Source organism: Rattus norvegicus, chromosome 6 (genome assembly GCF_021556685.1).
Source record: "Rattus norvegicus strain SHRSP/BbbUtx chromosome 6, alternate assembly SHRSP_T2T, whole genome shotgun sequence".
NCBI lineage: Eukaryota > Metazoa > Chordata > Mammalia > Rodentia > Muridae > Rattus > Rattus norvegicus.
The window spans coordinates 132885782-132902708 of record NC_141539.1 but is presented as its reverse complement, the minus strand read 5'-3'; the positions used below and the strand labels follow the sequence as shown (position 1 = coordinate 132902708).

The 16927-nt window shown below is 51.1% G+C and overlaps 1 protein-coding gene across 6 annotated transcripts in view; it reads left to right on the top strand.

The window, feature by feature from the left end:
* Bcl11b (BCL11 transcription factor B) overlaps positions 1-16362 on the top strand; it is a 93108-nt gene extending 76746 nt beyond the window's left edge. For all 6 annotated transcript variants that reach the window (XM_087553502.1, XM_087553501.1, XM_087553500.1 and 3 more), the window contains 1 exon segment: positions 11574-16362. In XM_087553502.1, coding sequence (XP_087409628.1) covers positions 11574-13588 — 2015 coding nt within the window. In that variant the 3' untranslated portion in view covers positions 13589-16362.
* Positions 16363-16927: the final 565 nt, after the last annotated feature.

Here is a 16927-nt window from a genome sequence, read left to right as displayed (position 1 = left end):
AGCTGGCTGGAGTTACTCTTACACTGTAGTTGGTTAACCTGGGTAGACTGGCGGCCGGGGGCCAGGTGGGCACCTGGGCTGCAGCTAAGAGTCACAACGCCACCCCTGTCCCCGCCCCAGGCTGTGGGCACAGCTGGGGCTCTCTGCCAACCCCTCCTGGGGGAAGGGAATATGGCGGAAAGGGGGTGTGTGTGTGGAGGAAATTCATCCTGCCCTCTGTACCTCCTCCTCCTCACACCCAGCCTGCTGTCCCCTCAGCCACAGCAGCACTGACTGACACCAGCTCTGAGGAGGGCTGTGTACCTCAGCTTCCATCCGGGGTCAGGGGTCAGAGAGACACACTGCACACTGAAGGAAGCAGAACTAACCCAGGCTGACCCAAGTCTAGCTGTTCCCTGCATAGTGGCTGTGGAATTCGGCGTGTGCACCTCAACCCTTGCGGGGGGATGGGGGTGGCGGCGCTCACGAAATGCATTAAAGATAAAAGAATCGTGGTGGGGGTGGGGGTGGGGGTGGGCTGGGGGGGGCGGGGGGTTCGTGGGGGAGTGCTCTGTGATCCGCACGGTGCTTTCCCATTCACGGGGTCCAGTTTTTACCCTATAATTGCCTATCATTACACACAATTTAAATATTCAAACATTCTCCACAAACCCTGGGCTAGCGTGTTTTTATTACAAATTCAGAACAAGGGAATAACCTTTAGCTTCGGAGACAAATGAGACAAATTTACAAGTGCGTATCTGCTGTTTTCTCGAGCTTTATCAATCCCCGTGGACCGGAACACTTCCTCTTTAACACCACTCACAACAATATACATATATTACGACTTGTTTGTAGTGTGTTGGTAATGAGTCCCCTTTGCATCAGCTAACCTATATAACTCGGGCGTCGAGGCTCTCCATAACGTCAATTACCTCCTCACAGCTAAACGTACACTCCATTAAAACGAGATTTACTGCCCCGGCCATACTTCTTGGGGTAAAAAGTGGAGACTTTTGTGGATTTAAGGTAAGGAAGGAAGGAGGGAGAGTTTCCTGGGAGAGAAGCCACGGCACACGTGAGATATCCTGTGTCTCCTAGAAGGACAGAAAGCCGCGTGGACTGAGTGAGGAGGTTCACTTGGTATGTGAGAGAATGGGGTGCGGACGGAGAGGCTCCCACACACCTGCGGGGGTTCTCTGCCTTTCCTGTTTGCTTCCTTGATTCACTGCATCTTGGCCATTAAGTGATTAAGTATGGTTTTCCCAGTTTCTGGCACATTTCTCTATACAAGTCCTGCTCCAGAGTTCTTGAGAAACCCATGCTAGGTGGGGGCGGCATGGAATGGCACAACCGTTCAGGTGAATTTGTCCATCGGCACCTCAGATCTCACAGGAGGGGCCTGGGGAGGCTGCACAGTTGGTTAAGCTCTCCCTTGCAAGCCTGAGGACCTATGAAAAAAACAAAGCAGAACGAACAAAAGCGCCAGGCCTGGTGGCATGACCCTGTGATCTCAGGGCCGAGGGGGCCGAGACAGGCGGGTCCCTGGAATGCTCTAGCCAGCCAGTCCAGTCCGTTTAGTAAACTCTAGGGACAGTGAGAGGCCCTGTCTCAAAAGGAAACAAACCAAATCCAAGATGGATGGCTCCTGAGAAACAGCATTGTGGGTTTTCTTCCAGCCTCTGCACAGACAGACTCTGATTACCTCTCCACTACACACTTTTGCACACATACCCACACACAGAAAGAAGAAGAACCCCCTGGAGAAGTGTGGGTGTGGTTCCAAGGGGCCTGCCACACGCAGATTTCAAGGGATCCCACTATGTGGAACCCCGAGGTGATCTCCCATGAACTTGAAGACTTCACGGGAGGCCAGGGCTCTGAGGGTGACCAACTGTAGTTGTTGTGGGTGCTCCAGGGGAACTGTCGTTTGCAAGATCAGCTGTGCCCTTTGCCCCGTCCTCCCCCACCCTCCATATCAGTGACAAACACCCCTGTTTTCACTGCACTCGGATCAACCTCTCGGTCAGCAATTTCTCTTTGTTTCGGAGCTGGGTGTCTGTTTCTCCCAGCCTGACCTTGCACACCTGCTCTGACCACAAAGTTGAACAGTTGAAAGGAAAGCTGTTTTGGGGACCCGTGGGGTGCATGGTGCCCACAGTTGAACGTCTTTTTCACTTTGCCTAGATCACCCTGGTCCTGGAGGTGTGGGTTCACGGTTCTCAGATGCCAAATGAGAGGAGGCTTGCCATGATAACCGACCTGCTTGAGGGACGGTTAGAGGGCCACCTCCTACATTACAGGCCTTCGTGGATTGGCTTGGCATTCTGTTCTTATTTTCCTTTCGACATTTGGGAAAGTGGTGATGGTATTGGTGATGGCGGGTATCATCCAGTCGGGAACTGTCCAAGGGCTTTACCAGCATCCTTTGCTGTAGTGAGATTCGTTTTGCAGACCCAAACAGTTCTCGTCTTGAATGGGCCTTGAGTGTGGGTTTGAAATTGCTCTCTCTCTCTCTCTCTCTCTCTCTCTCTCTCTCTCTCTCTTTTCTTTTTTTTAGAAATTGGAATTTGTTTGTTATCTGGCTAAGTTATTTACTTTTCTCCACATTTTTGGTCCTCCCTCTGGTAGGCTCCAAACCCATTCTCGAGTTCCACCTCCAGGGTCTCCCCTCTGCATGGAGGGCCCCATCTCTGTGCTTGGCACTGCCTTTCCTCTGCTAGCCTGTCCTTTCTCTCCCTTCTGAAGTCAGCATGAGGGTGTCCTCAGAGGGCCTTCCCTGGGGCTCCCAAGTTGCCAGGATTCGCCTTTCTTTATGGGTGCTTGAACCCTTGCTGGAAGTCATGGAACCACCACCATCTTGCTGGACTGTAGGCTCCATGAAAGCAGCCTTTCTCCCGTCTCCTGATATTCAGTGGTCCTGGCTCACAGAGCTTTACGAGTCTGTGGAGTGTAGAGAGAGAGGCATGTGGCCCCACAAGGGTAGAGGGCACCTGGAAGTTGCTCGGGACATTGGACGAAGGAACAGTTTTCCTTTCCAGGCATGGTGTGACCTTGGGGACAGAACTCCTGGGAACAGACTGATTGCTAACGTTCAACACTTAGTTTAGTTTGGGAAGCTGAGTGAGTAGGTGGGGCTGGCCCTCCATCCACGGCTCTGGAATGTAAAACTTCTGGGTTCTGTGGGGCGGTTGTGGCAACTCTTGCTTCTCTCTCATTCTGCAGCAAGCAGGGCTGTGTTTTCCATCATGGCTACCTGTCCTGCACCTAGGCGCGCTCAGAAAGTCTCCCTTGCAGGCCTGCCTCTGTCTTGTAGGCCTGTCTCCTCTCTCTCCTCATCCCGGCACCTCTGGTTCTCTCATATTTAGTTTGACTGTAACCTCTAGCCCCACCCCCAATCTTTCTGCTTCTTCCCTTGGTAATTCTGAAGTCCGCTAGTCGATTTGTCTCAGCCTGACAATATTCTGGGTCTAACGCTTAACTGGACACCATGCCCATACCCCAACCTGTGGCCTCCTGAGGGGAGGGAAGAAACACTCACTGACATTTCCAGTAAGACTTGGCTCTTGAGGGGACTATGGCAGTTGGTTTGCCACTGTGGTGAAGGCGGTAAGTACAGAGCTTTTTCTCCCAGGGTGACTTAACACCTGGTAGATGAAGCCACGTGGTCATCTGTGCGGCGCTGGTCCCACACAGGGGAAGAGAATAAGATTCAATGTTACATCCGCTTCACCATTTCCTGTACTTGAACCCAACTACCTGGCTTCTCTGCCTGTCCAGCTCTCTGGTGTTCACAGGGCCAAGTAGAAAAGACCGAGCATTGCCTGGTCCAAGCGCCCCCTCAGGGCCAGCGGCAGAGCCAGGCCAGCCCTTCTTTTGTGACAGGGGTCGTTGGCTGTGAGTAACGACACAAAGTGAGCCAGAGTCAGGCAGGTCTGAGTACGAATACCGGCCTTCCCAGTTAACAAGCTATGAGGATCATGGTGTGAGGATAGCGGGGGCCCGCTCACCTGCCATGAGATTCAGTTTTCTTTTTCCTAAAAAGTCTAAAGACTCTTCCTCACGGGGTTCAGAGGTAACAAGACCAAGGTCAGAGAATGGTGATCCAGTCTGGTGTCTGGCATGAAAAGGGCCTGACAACGTGTGGACGCTCAGGCAGGGAGAGAGAAGACAGGTATTCCACGAAAAGCTGGCAGGAACACTTTCTGTGACACATACCACGGGGAAACGCATGGATCATGGTGGCAGGGCGTAGAGTTTTCTGTGTCCCCTGAGTCACCTGCTATGTACTCAGGAAGTAGAAGATAGGGGACCCCATCTTGGGCAATTTTACCACAAGAAACAACCCAGGAAGGCCTCCTCCCCCTTGCTAGCGAGAAGCCCAAGCTTCCTTGATGTCCAACAACTTGACTGCAGTGTCAAGTCTGAAGGGAACGGACGTCTCTGCTTGCCTAAGCTAAAGAAGTGTCCCAGGCTATGTCGAACTGCAGGACCACAGGACAGAGACATTAAAGGACACCCATGATCCTCACCCCTGGGGGTGTGGGGTGGGCTGCAGTCCTAGTACTTGACAAGATAAGCTTAGAATCCGGCCACAAGATGAAGTCTGAGCGGATAGTACGAGGCCAGTCAGTCTGGCCTGCAGAACCTCTATTTTCTTCTGTACGTGGTCAGGGTGTGCAGTTATGGGGGCGAAGGACTGAAGTCGGTGTAATGCAGACTCTTAGTCTTGGATCTTCAGTTAGCACCTAAATTTTCCCTCAGTACCACTCATACAACCCTGTGCGTGCTCAACGTGTGTGCGTGCGTGTATGTGCATGCATGTGTACGCGCATTCATTTGTGTCCATGCACATGTGTACCTGTGTGCATGCACATGAGTGTTCTTGTGTGCGTGTGGACTTGATATGTGTGCATGCACATGTGCATGTGTGAGTAAGCATGTGTATGTGCATGTGTTTGTGTCTACACGCATGTGTGAGTGCATGTTCTTCTGTGTGTGTGGGCTTGAGTGTGTGTGTGTGCGTGTTTGTGTGCATGTGGTGGGGTAGAGGTGTATATGTGTTAGAGGTCAGAGGACAACCTCAGATGTCAATCACTTCTCAAATTTTTCTTGAGGAGCTCAGAAATGGCCAAGGAGGCTATACCCCGATTTAAAAAATAAAATAAAATCTGGGAACTGAACCCAGATCTTTGAAGGCAAGCACTTCACTGGCTGAGCTATCGCCCCAGTTCCGAGGCTCCTCCTTCTCACTAAGTAACTCCGAGGTGACCTCCAGCTGCCCTGGACTGTGTACTGTGTGCACTTAGCTGCCTCAGGGGCATGAAGCACATAGGGGTGTCCATCCATGAGGTAAAGACCCACGATGACAGGAAGAACTTACACATTCACTTGGTCCTTTCTGTTCTGGTTCCCACTGCTCGAGCTCAAGGCTCTCTGAAGCACAGACCAAAGAGGATTCCAAGGTTTGCAGGGAGAGTAAACGGGCAGATGGGTCTGTCTGTTAGACCGAGGCTGGCTGAGTGCATCACCGGGTGTCACCTACACAGCATCCCCACAGTCACTGTCAGAGCCACCATCCTTCTGTGGATCTATCCCATTCTCAGGAGCAGGTCGGCATGCGTTCAGTCACCGCAGTTCTAGCCTACAGCAACTCCTCATCTCAACTTTCTTTTTTTAATTCACGATGAGATGAGAAAGGTAAAAATATGAAACACATGCCTACCTCTGTCCTAGGCCCTCGAGCTTCAGACACTTCTCTCTTAAGCAATGTTTCTCCGTACAGTGTACCACCTAGACACTGCCACGTGCCAGCTGTGGGGGGGACATCAGGCAGATCTCCTCATCTCTTCCGGGCCTCAGTTTCCTTATCTGTAAAGTGGAACTGATGGCGGTTGTGCTTTCTGAGCCGTGGGAGTATTGCACGAAGCCTGTAGTGTGCTTAGCTCGCCCTTGCTCACGGTAGAGATTTCCCACTGTCTGTTGCTACCTCTGCCGTTCCTCGCCAATACTCTCTGTCTGTGTGACATGTGCGTGCAGTGCCCGCAGAATCCAGAAGAAGGCAATAGATCCCCTGGAACTGGAGTTACAGACAGATGTGAACTGCCACGTGAATGCTGGGAATTGAACCAGGGTCCTGTGAAAGAGCAGTCAGTGCTCTTAACCACTCTGCCACCTCTTCAGCCCCATGGGGAAGGAGGCAGATTTTAAATGAGCATGAGATCTGCTTGTCGCCTGAATAATGGTTATACTGGTTGCCATAATGGAACTGTGCAGCCCCCTTAGCAGTTGTAGTGTGTGTGTGTGTGTGTGTGTGTGTGTGTGTGTGTGTGTGTGCATGCGTGTGTGCATGCGTGTGTTGGGGGTTGGAGTGGGGTTTAAGTGATGAAGCAAGACGAGCCTTCTGTTTGGGCATGGGGTGAGAAGGATCACTGTGAGACACCTCGTGGTCCACCTCACTGCCATGGGGTCCCTTCACTAGGTCCCTCGGTAAAATGACCCCCTTCTTCCACCCTAGGGTGAATGCTTGCCACAGGGTAGATCTGATGGGAAACTGTCCAAGGACCATCAGTGGCCTTCCATGAGAGAGCACTGTCAAGGTGGAACCATTAACAATGTGACAAAAGCAGACGGTGACAGACCCTGGGGCTGTCAGGTGTGTGCGGGGAGGCCACTGGGATCCGGTGTGGGGCCTGGGAAGGTGTTGAGGGCGCTGCGATTCTCTAAACTGCATGTTCTCACAGTCTAGCATGATCATGGTCCTCACTTGGTTTCCCTCAGAGGCGTTAGTGAACAACGGTGACTGACATGAGCCGCGGCAGGGATAATACGAGTGAGTCGTTTGTGGCTTACTGAGGGGCCTGGGAGGCCCAGACCAGTTCCCTGCTTGATCAGAAATGCCTTTCAACATTTGCTGCTTTTGAGTCAAGCTACATTCTGATTCGCCCAGGCCTTAGACCAAAAGGCATCCCTGAAACACTCACAGCCACGGATGAGGATGGGTGACAAACCCACAGTGTAGATTGCCTCCTGTCACATCTGTGTGGCAGTGAGCGGTTTATAAAGGCAGGACCTCACCACCCCAAGGCCGAGTAGGAAACAAGGCTCAGAAAGGTGACATCTCTGTTTGGCTACACCCCTTAGTGAGCAAGGCCCAAGTGTTTAGTGATGCTTCTATGTGTGTGTGTATGGGGGGGGGGGGCTCTTGTCAGAAGAGATCTGGGGGAGGATTCTGCGTTTGAAAAATCCTCAGACGAAACACTGGAAGAACAAAGAAGGCTCGGTGTGTGCTCTAAAGATGTATGAAAGGAGGGAGGAAGTGAGGAAAGACGTGGCAGGGCCCTGGATTCTGAGCTGCCCGGTGTGATCTAGCGAGACGAACGAGGCTGACATTTCTAGGTCTGTAGGCCAGGATGGGTGCTTCTGAAGTCATCTGGGCCTAGCAGTTAGGATCATTAGCGGCAGCCGCAGCAGCAGTGGGAGGCCAGTGGACGCTGTCCCAGCCAACACCTGTGTGCAGGTAACTCTGAGTTTGAGGCAGCAAGGAAGAGCTTGGGATGAGCTGAGGCCAGCCAGCCCTGAGTCAGAAGCAACCTGCTGTCTAAGGCTCCTCTTGTCTAAAAGCAAGCCATCTGCGTCTGTGCTGTGTCTATAAAATACTTGTTCAGTTCCTGAATAGAAAGATGTTCCAAGTGGCTCGTCAAAGACTCTCTGACATTGTTCCTTTCTTAAAAGTGAGCAGCCCCATGCTCAGGGCTGTTTGTAGGCAAGAGAGAGCCACGAGGTCGTCATATGTAAATGAACATTTTATTTTAAAAAAGAAGGGGGTGGCTGGGAAGAGAGTTGTCTAGGGAGGGCCTTCAAGGGCTGGGAGATTTTTTTTCTTTCTGTCAGGTACTGGGGGAGGTTGCTGCCTACAGTGAGTCCTAGAGTTCTGTAGAGGGACACTTAGGGGATCTGATAAAGATAGCTCTCACCCTGGGGTGACAAGTGGCCCTGAAATCTGACTGGACAAGTAATCAGCCCCCTTTCTCCTCACAGTTTAACTATGGAGGTGGCGTCTGGGTTCTAGAACAGGTAGTTCAGAGTGTGTGCGTCCTTCTCTCTGCTTTTCTAAAACATGGAATCGGTTATTTTGGCTACCTAGTTACCTAGTCCGCTTTGGACTTCTTCTGTATTTGCTGAATAGAACAGTCTAGAAAAACATGTAGCTGCCAGATAAAGAGACAGGAAGGACTTACTTCAGAGCTACTCGAGGAAGTGGAGATGCTGAGAACAGATGGGTCCTGACCTAAGAACGCCCCAGATCTCAGCAGCCATGGACCATAACCCATTAGAGTGACTAGGGCCCAGAGAAGGGTCTGGAAGATACCCTTTAACTTGATATGTGACTTCCTAGAACACAGTACTTCATTTATGTTAGTAGCTCCAATGTGTCTGAAAGGAACTTGTATTTACCTTCTTATGAAACACACCACACACACACACCACACACACACACACACCACACACACACACCACACATACACACACATCACATACACCACACACACACCACAAACATACCACATACACACACACCACACACATACACAACACACATACACACACCACACATACACCACATATACACAGCACACACATACAACACACACACCACACACACCACATACACCACATATACACACACAATACACACATACACACCATACACACACACCACACATACACCACATATACACACAGCACACACATACAACACACACACACCACATAAACCACACACACACACACACCACACACACACCACATATACACACACCACACACACATACACACACACATACACACACACCACACACACCACACACACACACACACACACACACACACACACACACTCGATGTGAGGAAGAGTCTAAACCTGTCTTCTGGCCAGCTCCGTGTGAGTTATCTGGGGGAGCCACTCTGTTTCCCAAGCACACTGACTAACAAACTCAGTATGGAGAAGCACGGCTCCTGTTAGCCTGACAGTCTGATCATAAGCATTGTGGCTACCCAGGCCTTGTGAAGCCAGGGTAGGACAGAAGATTCTCCTTGGGGATCTTGTTGCCCAACACAGACTCATCCAGACTGACTGGGGCATCTGGAGAGAGCAATTTTCCCAGGCTGTTTTGTTTGTTGTTTTGTTTTTGTTTGCTCTGTTTGGCTGGAGATCTGGTGTGGAGGGTTGTTCTGAGGCCTCGTACATGCTAGGCAAGGACTGTACCGTTGAGCTGTATCCTCAGCTCTCTTGTGGCAGTTTAAAGAATGGAGTTAAGGTCTGGAGGGATGGCTTTCTGTAAAGGGATGCACATGAGAAACAAGGGGTTTCATGATTCACGTCTACTGTCAGGGAGGTGGGAGAGGATCTCCAAGACACAGTAGCCAGACGGTCCATTCTAGTCTGTGAGCCCCAGGTCCCAGTGAGAGACCCTGTCTCAAAAAAGATGATGCCGGATGGGAAATGACACCGGAAGTTGTCCTCGAGCTCCCTCATGCATGCATACACGCATGCATGCCTGAGCACGTGAGCACACATGTAGCGGAATGAGGCTGGACTTTTAGGATTCTTTTATTTCCATCCTTCTCTGCTTTACTCCCCTCCACACCCACAGGTACAGCATCAGGGCATGGTGGGAAAATCCTGGCTTGCAAAAGCATGTCTTGTATTCCAGGGCTGCTTGCTCTGGGCCCGCTGGTGCAACGGTCTGAGGGAATCCCAGTGCTGCCCCACACTGGCACAAGTACTTTTCTGTGGGTCCTGGCTGGCTGGCAAACCTAACCTAGAGAGGTGCACACTGGGAACAGGGGCTGGGGAAGACTTCAGAACATTCATATAGCCTCCTAGGAAGTGTCAGTAGTTGGTGGGAAGTGGAGATGCTGTCTACCCAGGATTGTAGAAGTCCCAGGTGAGGCTGCTGGTTCAGCAAAAGTGGTGGCTTCTCAGGTCTATTTCCACAGCCCTGTCTTCTGTAGGGTATGGTAACAGCGTTCACTATTGGCTTTGCCAGGGAGTTTGAATCTACTGAGTGTCAGGGTTGACATCTGTTTGATAGAGGCAAGTTTAAACACAGGGGCTTTTCAAGACCGAGGCTGCCATACTGTGTGTCAGGCCTGTCCATGCCTGTCTTGCTCCTCTGTAGCATTAGGAAGGTTCTGGCAAGCGGAATGTGGCCTCCTGTCGAGGTCAACAGCTCCAGACGAGAGAGAGAGAGAGATTTGGCTTCCATCTTGCAACCACCCTGACAGATTGACAAATGCGTGGTATTTTGGCTCAGGGCCACCAGTGTCCACCGCGATTTATTACTGATGTCGCCGGAGCCAGTTGTGACAAATCAACACGTGTAGCTGCTCATCCCGACTGCTGTCACATTGGGTGACCGCCTCTCGTCCCTTTGTTTTCTGGTTGAAGACACCAAACCACACTGTTAGGCTAGAGTCCTGTCCCCTACCCCCACCCTGCCTGGGGTCTGGGGAGCTGACTTCCATACGGTAGATAAGGGTGGGTAGCAGGCTTTTGCACTGTGCTAGTCTTGCTTCGACTATCTGGGTTTCTATTGGACAGGATTTTCGGTACAGCACTGGCCCACGAAACAGGGATCTCCTGTGGCTAAAATCTCCAGTGTAGGCATGGTATCGTATAGTGCTGTCTGAATGTCTGTCTCGTGCATTCCTGGGAATTGAACTTGAGTCCTCATCCATGCGAGGCAGGCCTCCCACAAAGGAGCCTCAGAGCAATTTCTGTTGTTATTATTATTATTTTTTTTTTTTTTGGTTCTTTTTTTCGGAGCTGGGGACTGAACCCAGGGCCTTGAGCTTCCTAGGTAAGCGCTCTACCACTGAGCTAAATCCCCAGCCCCGTTATTATTATTTTTTTAACGTTTGCAAAGCAACAGAGGCAGGAGTTACCAAGGGGAGGATGCAGTGGAGTGATATTTTTTTTATCCCAGAGGAGACATTTCATGACAAGCATACTTTTCTGTCTGCACCACTGGAGGGTGGGGATATTGTGGAGGCTCTGGACTCCCTTTTTACCCCAGCAATGAATTACCAGGGTGAGGTCTACATGTCAGCAGTGACTGAGTCAAAAACCCTGGACTACGTGGAGTGGAGGTGAAGCTTATTACCCTGTCTCTCACACAGTGTAGCCACTGTCACACTCTCTCCCTTCTGTTCCCCTAAATGACAAAAATTACAACACTTACAGGGGGACACCGGAGGAGGACCTATTAAATGCAAGCTACTCCTGGGTGACGTGTTGCCGGCTCATAGATCCCATTGTCCCCTGCCATCTGGGTGGTCCGGTGAGACATGTCTACCCTTCCGTTGCACAAGTGACTCCAGGATCTCCCTGCCTACACACACACACACACACACACACACACACACACACACACACACTCCACCCCACCCTCTACCCCCCACCGCCGCCCGCTCATAGATCTTGTTTTCTCTGCCTTCTGGGTGGATGCAGTAAGGCCTGCCTGCCCCTGTGGCCTTCCCAGCTCCCCTGCAACTGCTCACACCCTGCCTTTCTTCTCTTGTCTCCCCAGGTAAAGATGAGCCTTCCAGCTACATTTGCACAACATGTAAGCAGCCCTTCAACAGCGCCTGGTTCCTGCTGCAACATGCGCAGAACACGCATGGCTTCCGCATCTACCTGGAGCCCGGGCCCGCCAGCACCTCGCTCACGCCCAGGCTCACCATCCCGCCGCCGCTCGGGCCGGAGGCCGTGGCGCAGTCCCCACTCATGAATTTCCTCGGGGACAGCAATCCTTTCAACCTGCTGCGCATGACGGGCCCCATCCTGCGGGACCACCCCGGCTTCGGAGAGGGCCGCCTGCCCGGTACGCCACCGCTCTTCAGCCCACCGCCACGCCATCACTTGGACCCACACCGCCTCAGTGCAGAGGAGATGGGGCTCGTGGCCCAGCACCCCAGTGCCTTCGACCGAGTCATGCGCCTGAACCCCATGGCCATAGACTCTCCCGCCATGGACTTCTCTCGGCGGCTGCGAGAACTGGCCGGTAACAGCTCCACACCGCCGCCCGTGTCCCCAGGCCGTGGCAACCCTATGCACCGGCTGCTGAACCCTTTTCAGCCCAGCCCCAAGTCCCCGTTCCTCAGCACGCCACCGCTGCCACCCATGCCCACGGGCACGCCGCCACCGCAGCCGCCTGCCAAGAGCAAGTCCTGTGAGTTCTGCGGCAAGACCTTCAAATTCCAGAGCAATCTCATCGTGCACCGGCGCAGCCACACGGGCGAGAAGCCCTACAAGTGCCAGCTGTGCGACCACGCGTGCTCGCAGGCGAGCAAGCTCAAGCGCCACATGAAGACGCACATGCACAAGGCGGGCTCGCTGGCTGGCCGCTCAGACGATGGGCTCTCGGCCGCCAGCTCCCCAGAGCCCGGCACCAGCGAGCTGCCAGGTGACCTCAAAGCGGCCGATGGCGACTTCCGCCACCATGAGAGCGACCCATCTCTGGGACCCGAGCCTGAGGACGACGAGGACGAGGAGGAGGAAGAAGAAGAGCTGCTGCTGGAGAATGAAAGCCGACCTGAGTCGAGCTTCAGCATGGACTCGGAGCTGGGCCGTGGCCGCGAGAATGGGGGTGGTGTGCCACCAGGGGTGGCGGGCGCGGGGGCTGCAGCTGCGGCTCTGGCAGATGAGAAGGCGCTGGCATTGGGCAAGGTGATGGAGGACGCAGGGCTGGGCGCACTGCCGCAGTATGGGGAGAAGCGAGGCGCCTTCCTGAAGCGTGCAGGCGACGCGGGTGACACCGGAGCTGGTGGCTGCGGGGATGCAGGTGCACCGGGCGCAGTGAACGGGCGTGGCGGGGCCTTCGCGCCAGGCGCAGAGCCCTTCCCAGCGCTCTTCCCACGCAAGCCCGCACCGCTGCCCAGCCCGGGGCTTGGTGGTCCTGCGCTACACGCGGCCAAGCGCATCAAGGTGGAGAAGGACCTGGAGCTGCCACCCGCCGCCCTCATCCCATCCGAGAACGTGTACTCGCAGTGGCTCGTGGGCTACGCGGCGTCGCGCCACTTCATGAAGGACCCGTTCCTGGGCTTCACGGATGCGCGCCAGTCGCCTTTCGCCACGTCGTCGGAACATTCCTCTGAGAACGGCAGCCTGCGCTTCTCCACGCCACCCGGGGACCTGCTGGACGGCGGGCTGTCGGGGCGCAGTGGCACGGCGAGCGGGGGCAGCACGCCTCACCTGGGTGGCCCGGGTCCTGGGCGGCCGAGCTCCAAGGAGGGCCGCCGCAGCGACACGTGCGAGTACTGCGGCAAGGTCTTCAAAAACTGTAGCAACCTGACGGTGCACCGGAGGAGCCACACCGGCGAGCGGCCTTACAAGTGCGAGCTGTGCAACTACGCGTGCGCGCAGAGCAGCAAGCTTACGCGCCACATGAAGACGCACGGTCAGATCGGCAAGGAGGTGTACCGCTGCGATATCTGCCAGATGCCCTTCAGTGTCTACAGTACCCTGGAGAAACACATGAAAAAGTGGCACGGTGAACACTTGCTGACTAATGATGTCAAAATCGAGCAGGCTGAGAGGAGCTAAGCGTGTACGCGGGGGACGCCGCGTGCGTGCATCTGTACAGCGTGACCATCGCCAACCTTCGCCAACGGGACCCGGTGACCGGACTGGCCTCTGCATCCCCGGGGCTCAGGGAGGCGGCAGTCCAACCTAACCTGTGTCTGCGAAGTCCTATGGAAACCTGAGGGTTGATTAAGGCAGTAAAAAATTAAAAAAAAAATTGTGGAGCCTTTTAACTGTGCAATAATTTCTGTATTTATTGGGTTTTGTAATTTTTTTGGCATGTACGTGCAGGTACCTATTATTATTATTATTTCTGTTTAAATTCCTTTAAAAGATTTTGTTGAGTATCCATCCCTTCATTTTTTTTAAGAACCCAGTAGTAGTCTGAGCAATGACTCGCAAGTGATGTAGAGGGAAGCTATCTTTTAAATTATAATTTTTTTTGTGTGTGTGTGTGGGGGGGGTGCTGCTTTTTTGAAATTTAAGCTAAGCATGTGTAATTTCTTGTCAAGAAGCCAACACTTAAATGACTTTTAAAGTTGTTTGCGTTTTCATCATTTATTTTGTTCTGAAATGAAAAGTGGCATGTGGGATTTTTTTTTTCGGGGGAGGGGGGAGGGGTGGCTTTCAAAAACCATTTTTTTTTTCCGGGAGGTGGATGTACAGCGGATTACAATCTTTAAAATTGTAGCACTTTGTTTTAGCATCGCATTGGAGAGGTAGCACTGATGTCCTCCTGACCCACAGAGGCTTCTCTGTGCGGAATTCAACTTTCATGCTATGGAAGGAAAACTTTGAGGGGGGCGCGGCAAACGAGCCTCTCCCCCACTCGGGACCCCGAGAATCTTTTCCAGGGTGACTCTAGGAATAGCCCCCGAATTCTGCAATTGTGCATTACCAGGAGATACGATACTGTCCTTTTCTGGAGGGAGCTTGGCGTATTCTGGGAAGCCACCTCTGCCCTGTGCTGTAGACTTGGCTGCATAAAATGGGCTGAGGGCACCCACTGGGTAGACAGCAGTGGCCTGTAGTGGCAGGAAGAAGGAGAGTAGCAATGCTCTCTCTCTGGCACCATGGGTTCTCTTTTCAGCCCCCAGCCTACAGATAAATCCCAGGTGTCCATTGCTACGGTGGTAATTGACCATGTCCCAAGCAGACAACTGGCCCTTGTGGTGTACTGGAGAAGTTAGCTGCGGGGTCGCTGATCTCACGCTGATAGGCACTTAGGGCAGGGGAATCTCGCCTGTTCTCTTCCCGGAGGAGTTGGGAAGAGTTCTGCCCAAGGTGCCCCCACGCTGCTTCCATTTCTGTATTGTGTCTTTTCCTCCCTCCGCTTAGTTGGGACATAACTATACATTGGACTTGTTGGGATTTGATGTTTGAATTCTGTTGACCCGCACTTTAAAGCTTTTGTTTGCATTTAAATTAAATGGCTTCTAAACAAGAAATTGCAGCATATTCTTGTCTTTGGCCCAGAGGTGGGTTAAACTGTAAGGGACAGCTGAGATTGAGTGTCAGTGTTGCTAAGCGTGGCATTCACAATACTGGCACTATAAAGAACAAAATTAAATAATTTATTGGACAGTTTCTCTACTGCCATTCAATTTGATGTGCGTGCCTTGAAAACTGATCTTCCTATTTGAGTCTCTTGAGACAAATGCAAAACTCTCTCTCTCTTTTTTTTTGAGATGAAAAGACTTTTTAAAAAGCAAACAAGAGAAGTACATTCTTTAGAAACAAAGCCACATTTACTTTAAATTAAAAAAAAAAAACAATTCCTGGTTGAAGATAGAGGACGGGAAAATGTCATAAGATCCAGTCAAATGAAGAATTAAACCCAGCACAGCCCTGGACATCCATTAGCAGACTTGTTTTCAGACCCCCCCCCCTTTTTTGGGACAAAGCTGCTTAGATACGGAGTGGAGGTGACTTACTGCTGAATTAAAAGTCATGTGATACAAGCTGATATCGTTGAATGAAAAAAAACAAACAACAAAAACAATTCAGGAACAATGGCTAATTTTTTTTCTCCTAAATATAAATTTAGTGCACTCTGTCTTAAAAATACGTTTACAGTATTGGATACATACAAGGGTAAAATAAATCGTGTGTATGTGTGTTGGAGCGATCTTTTTATTTTATTTTATTTTCAGCGTTTGCTTAATAGGTTATACAGAAATGCCACAATGGCTGGGTGTATGTTGTTTTCCTTTGGTGACGGGATTTTAGTATACATTATATATATTGAAATTTCTTGATTACTGTCAAAGTGGACCAGTATTTGTAATAATTGAGATTGCCTGGGCATTTTACAAAAATGAGAAGAAAAAAAAGTCCTTTTTCTTTTCCTTGAAACCGTTACAGTAAGTTTTAAATGGTGGGTCTATAAAATCTGTTCTGTCATAGTAACCTGTAAAGTCGGAGTTTTAGTATAAATTTTTTTCTGCCTCGGGTGTTGAATTTTTATTTTGAAAACAAAATGTATAGAAACTTGTATTTGGGGAATTAAAGGGGGATTGCTACAATGTGTAGAAAAAGTATGTAGAGAAAGTGCTTAATATTGTTACTGCTTTGCAGAAGAAGAAAAAAAAATCACACTTCTGGCCTGTACTTATTTTCTCTCTCCCACCTCCCTCTGGAATGGATATATTGGTCGGTTCATATGATGTAGGCTCTCGCTGTATTTTTACTGGAGCTTGTAATTTTTTAACTGTAAGCTTGTCCTTTTAAAGGGATTTAATGTACCTTTTTGTTAGTGAATTTGGAAATAAAAAGAAAAAAAAAACAAAACCCAACAGGCTGCCATAATATATTTTTTTAATTTGGCAGGATAAAATATTACAAAAAAAAAAAACCCACAAAAAACAAAAACAAAATGAAACAAACAAAAAACCCCACCCACATTTGTATGTTAAGTCTTCTTGTACAGGAGCGGGGGAAGAGGTTTGACAACCTTCAGGAGAGAAAGACACAGAAGGAGCTATGCTTGGATTCACAAGTCGTTTCAGTTGTATACAGTCCGTGAGAATTGGCCTACTCAAAAGAGTTGTTGGTTTCGGGCTTTCATTCCAACGCCTGAACTTTGCATCAGGTGAGAGGCCACAGTAGGCTCGATGGCGAGTCCTTACTTGTGTTGCGGCGAGAGCCCTTCCTCCAAGAGGCCATCTCTAAGATGGTAGCACGGGTGAGAGCGAAGTTACCTTCCCGGCTCTGGCTACTGCGGCTACCCCCTCCACCCCCTGACCACCCTCAGGAGCAGAGAGAGAACCCACAGCTGCTTTTGTTCTTGAGAAAACCTGGATGGAGCAGCAAAGCTTCAGGAAGGAGCCTCTGCCACTGAGTCTGGTGCAGGTGGGACGG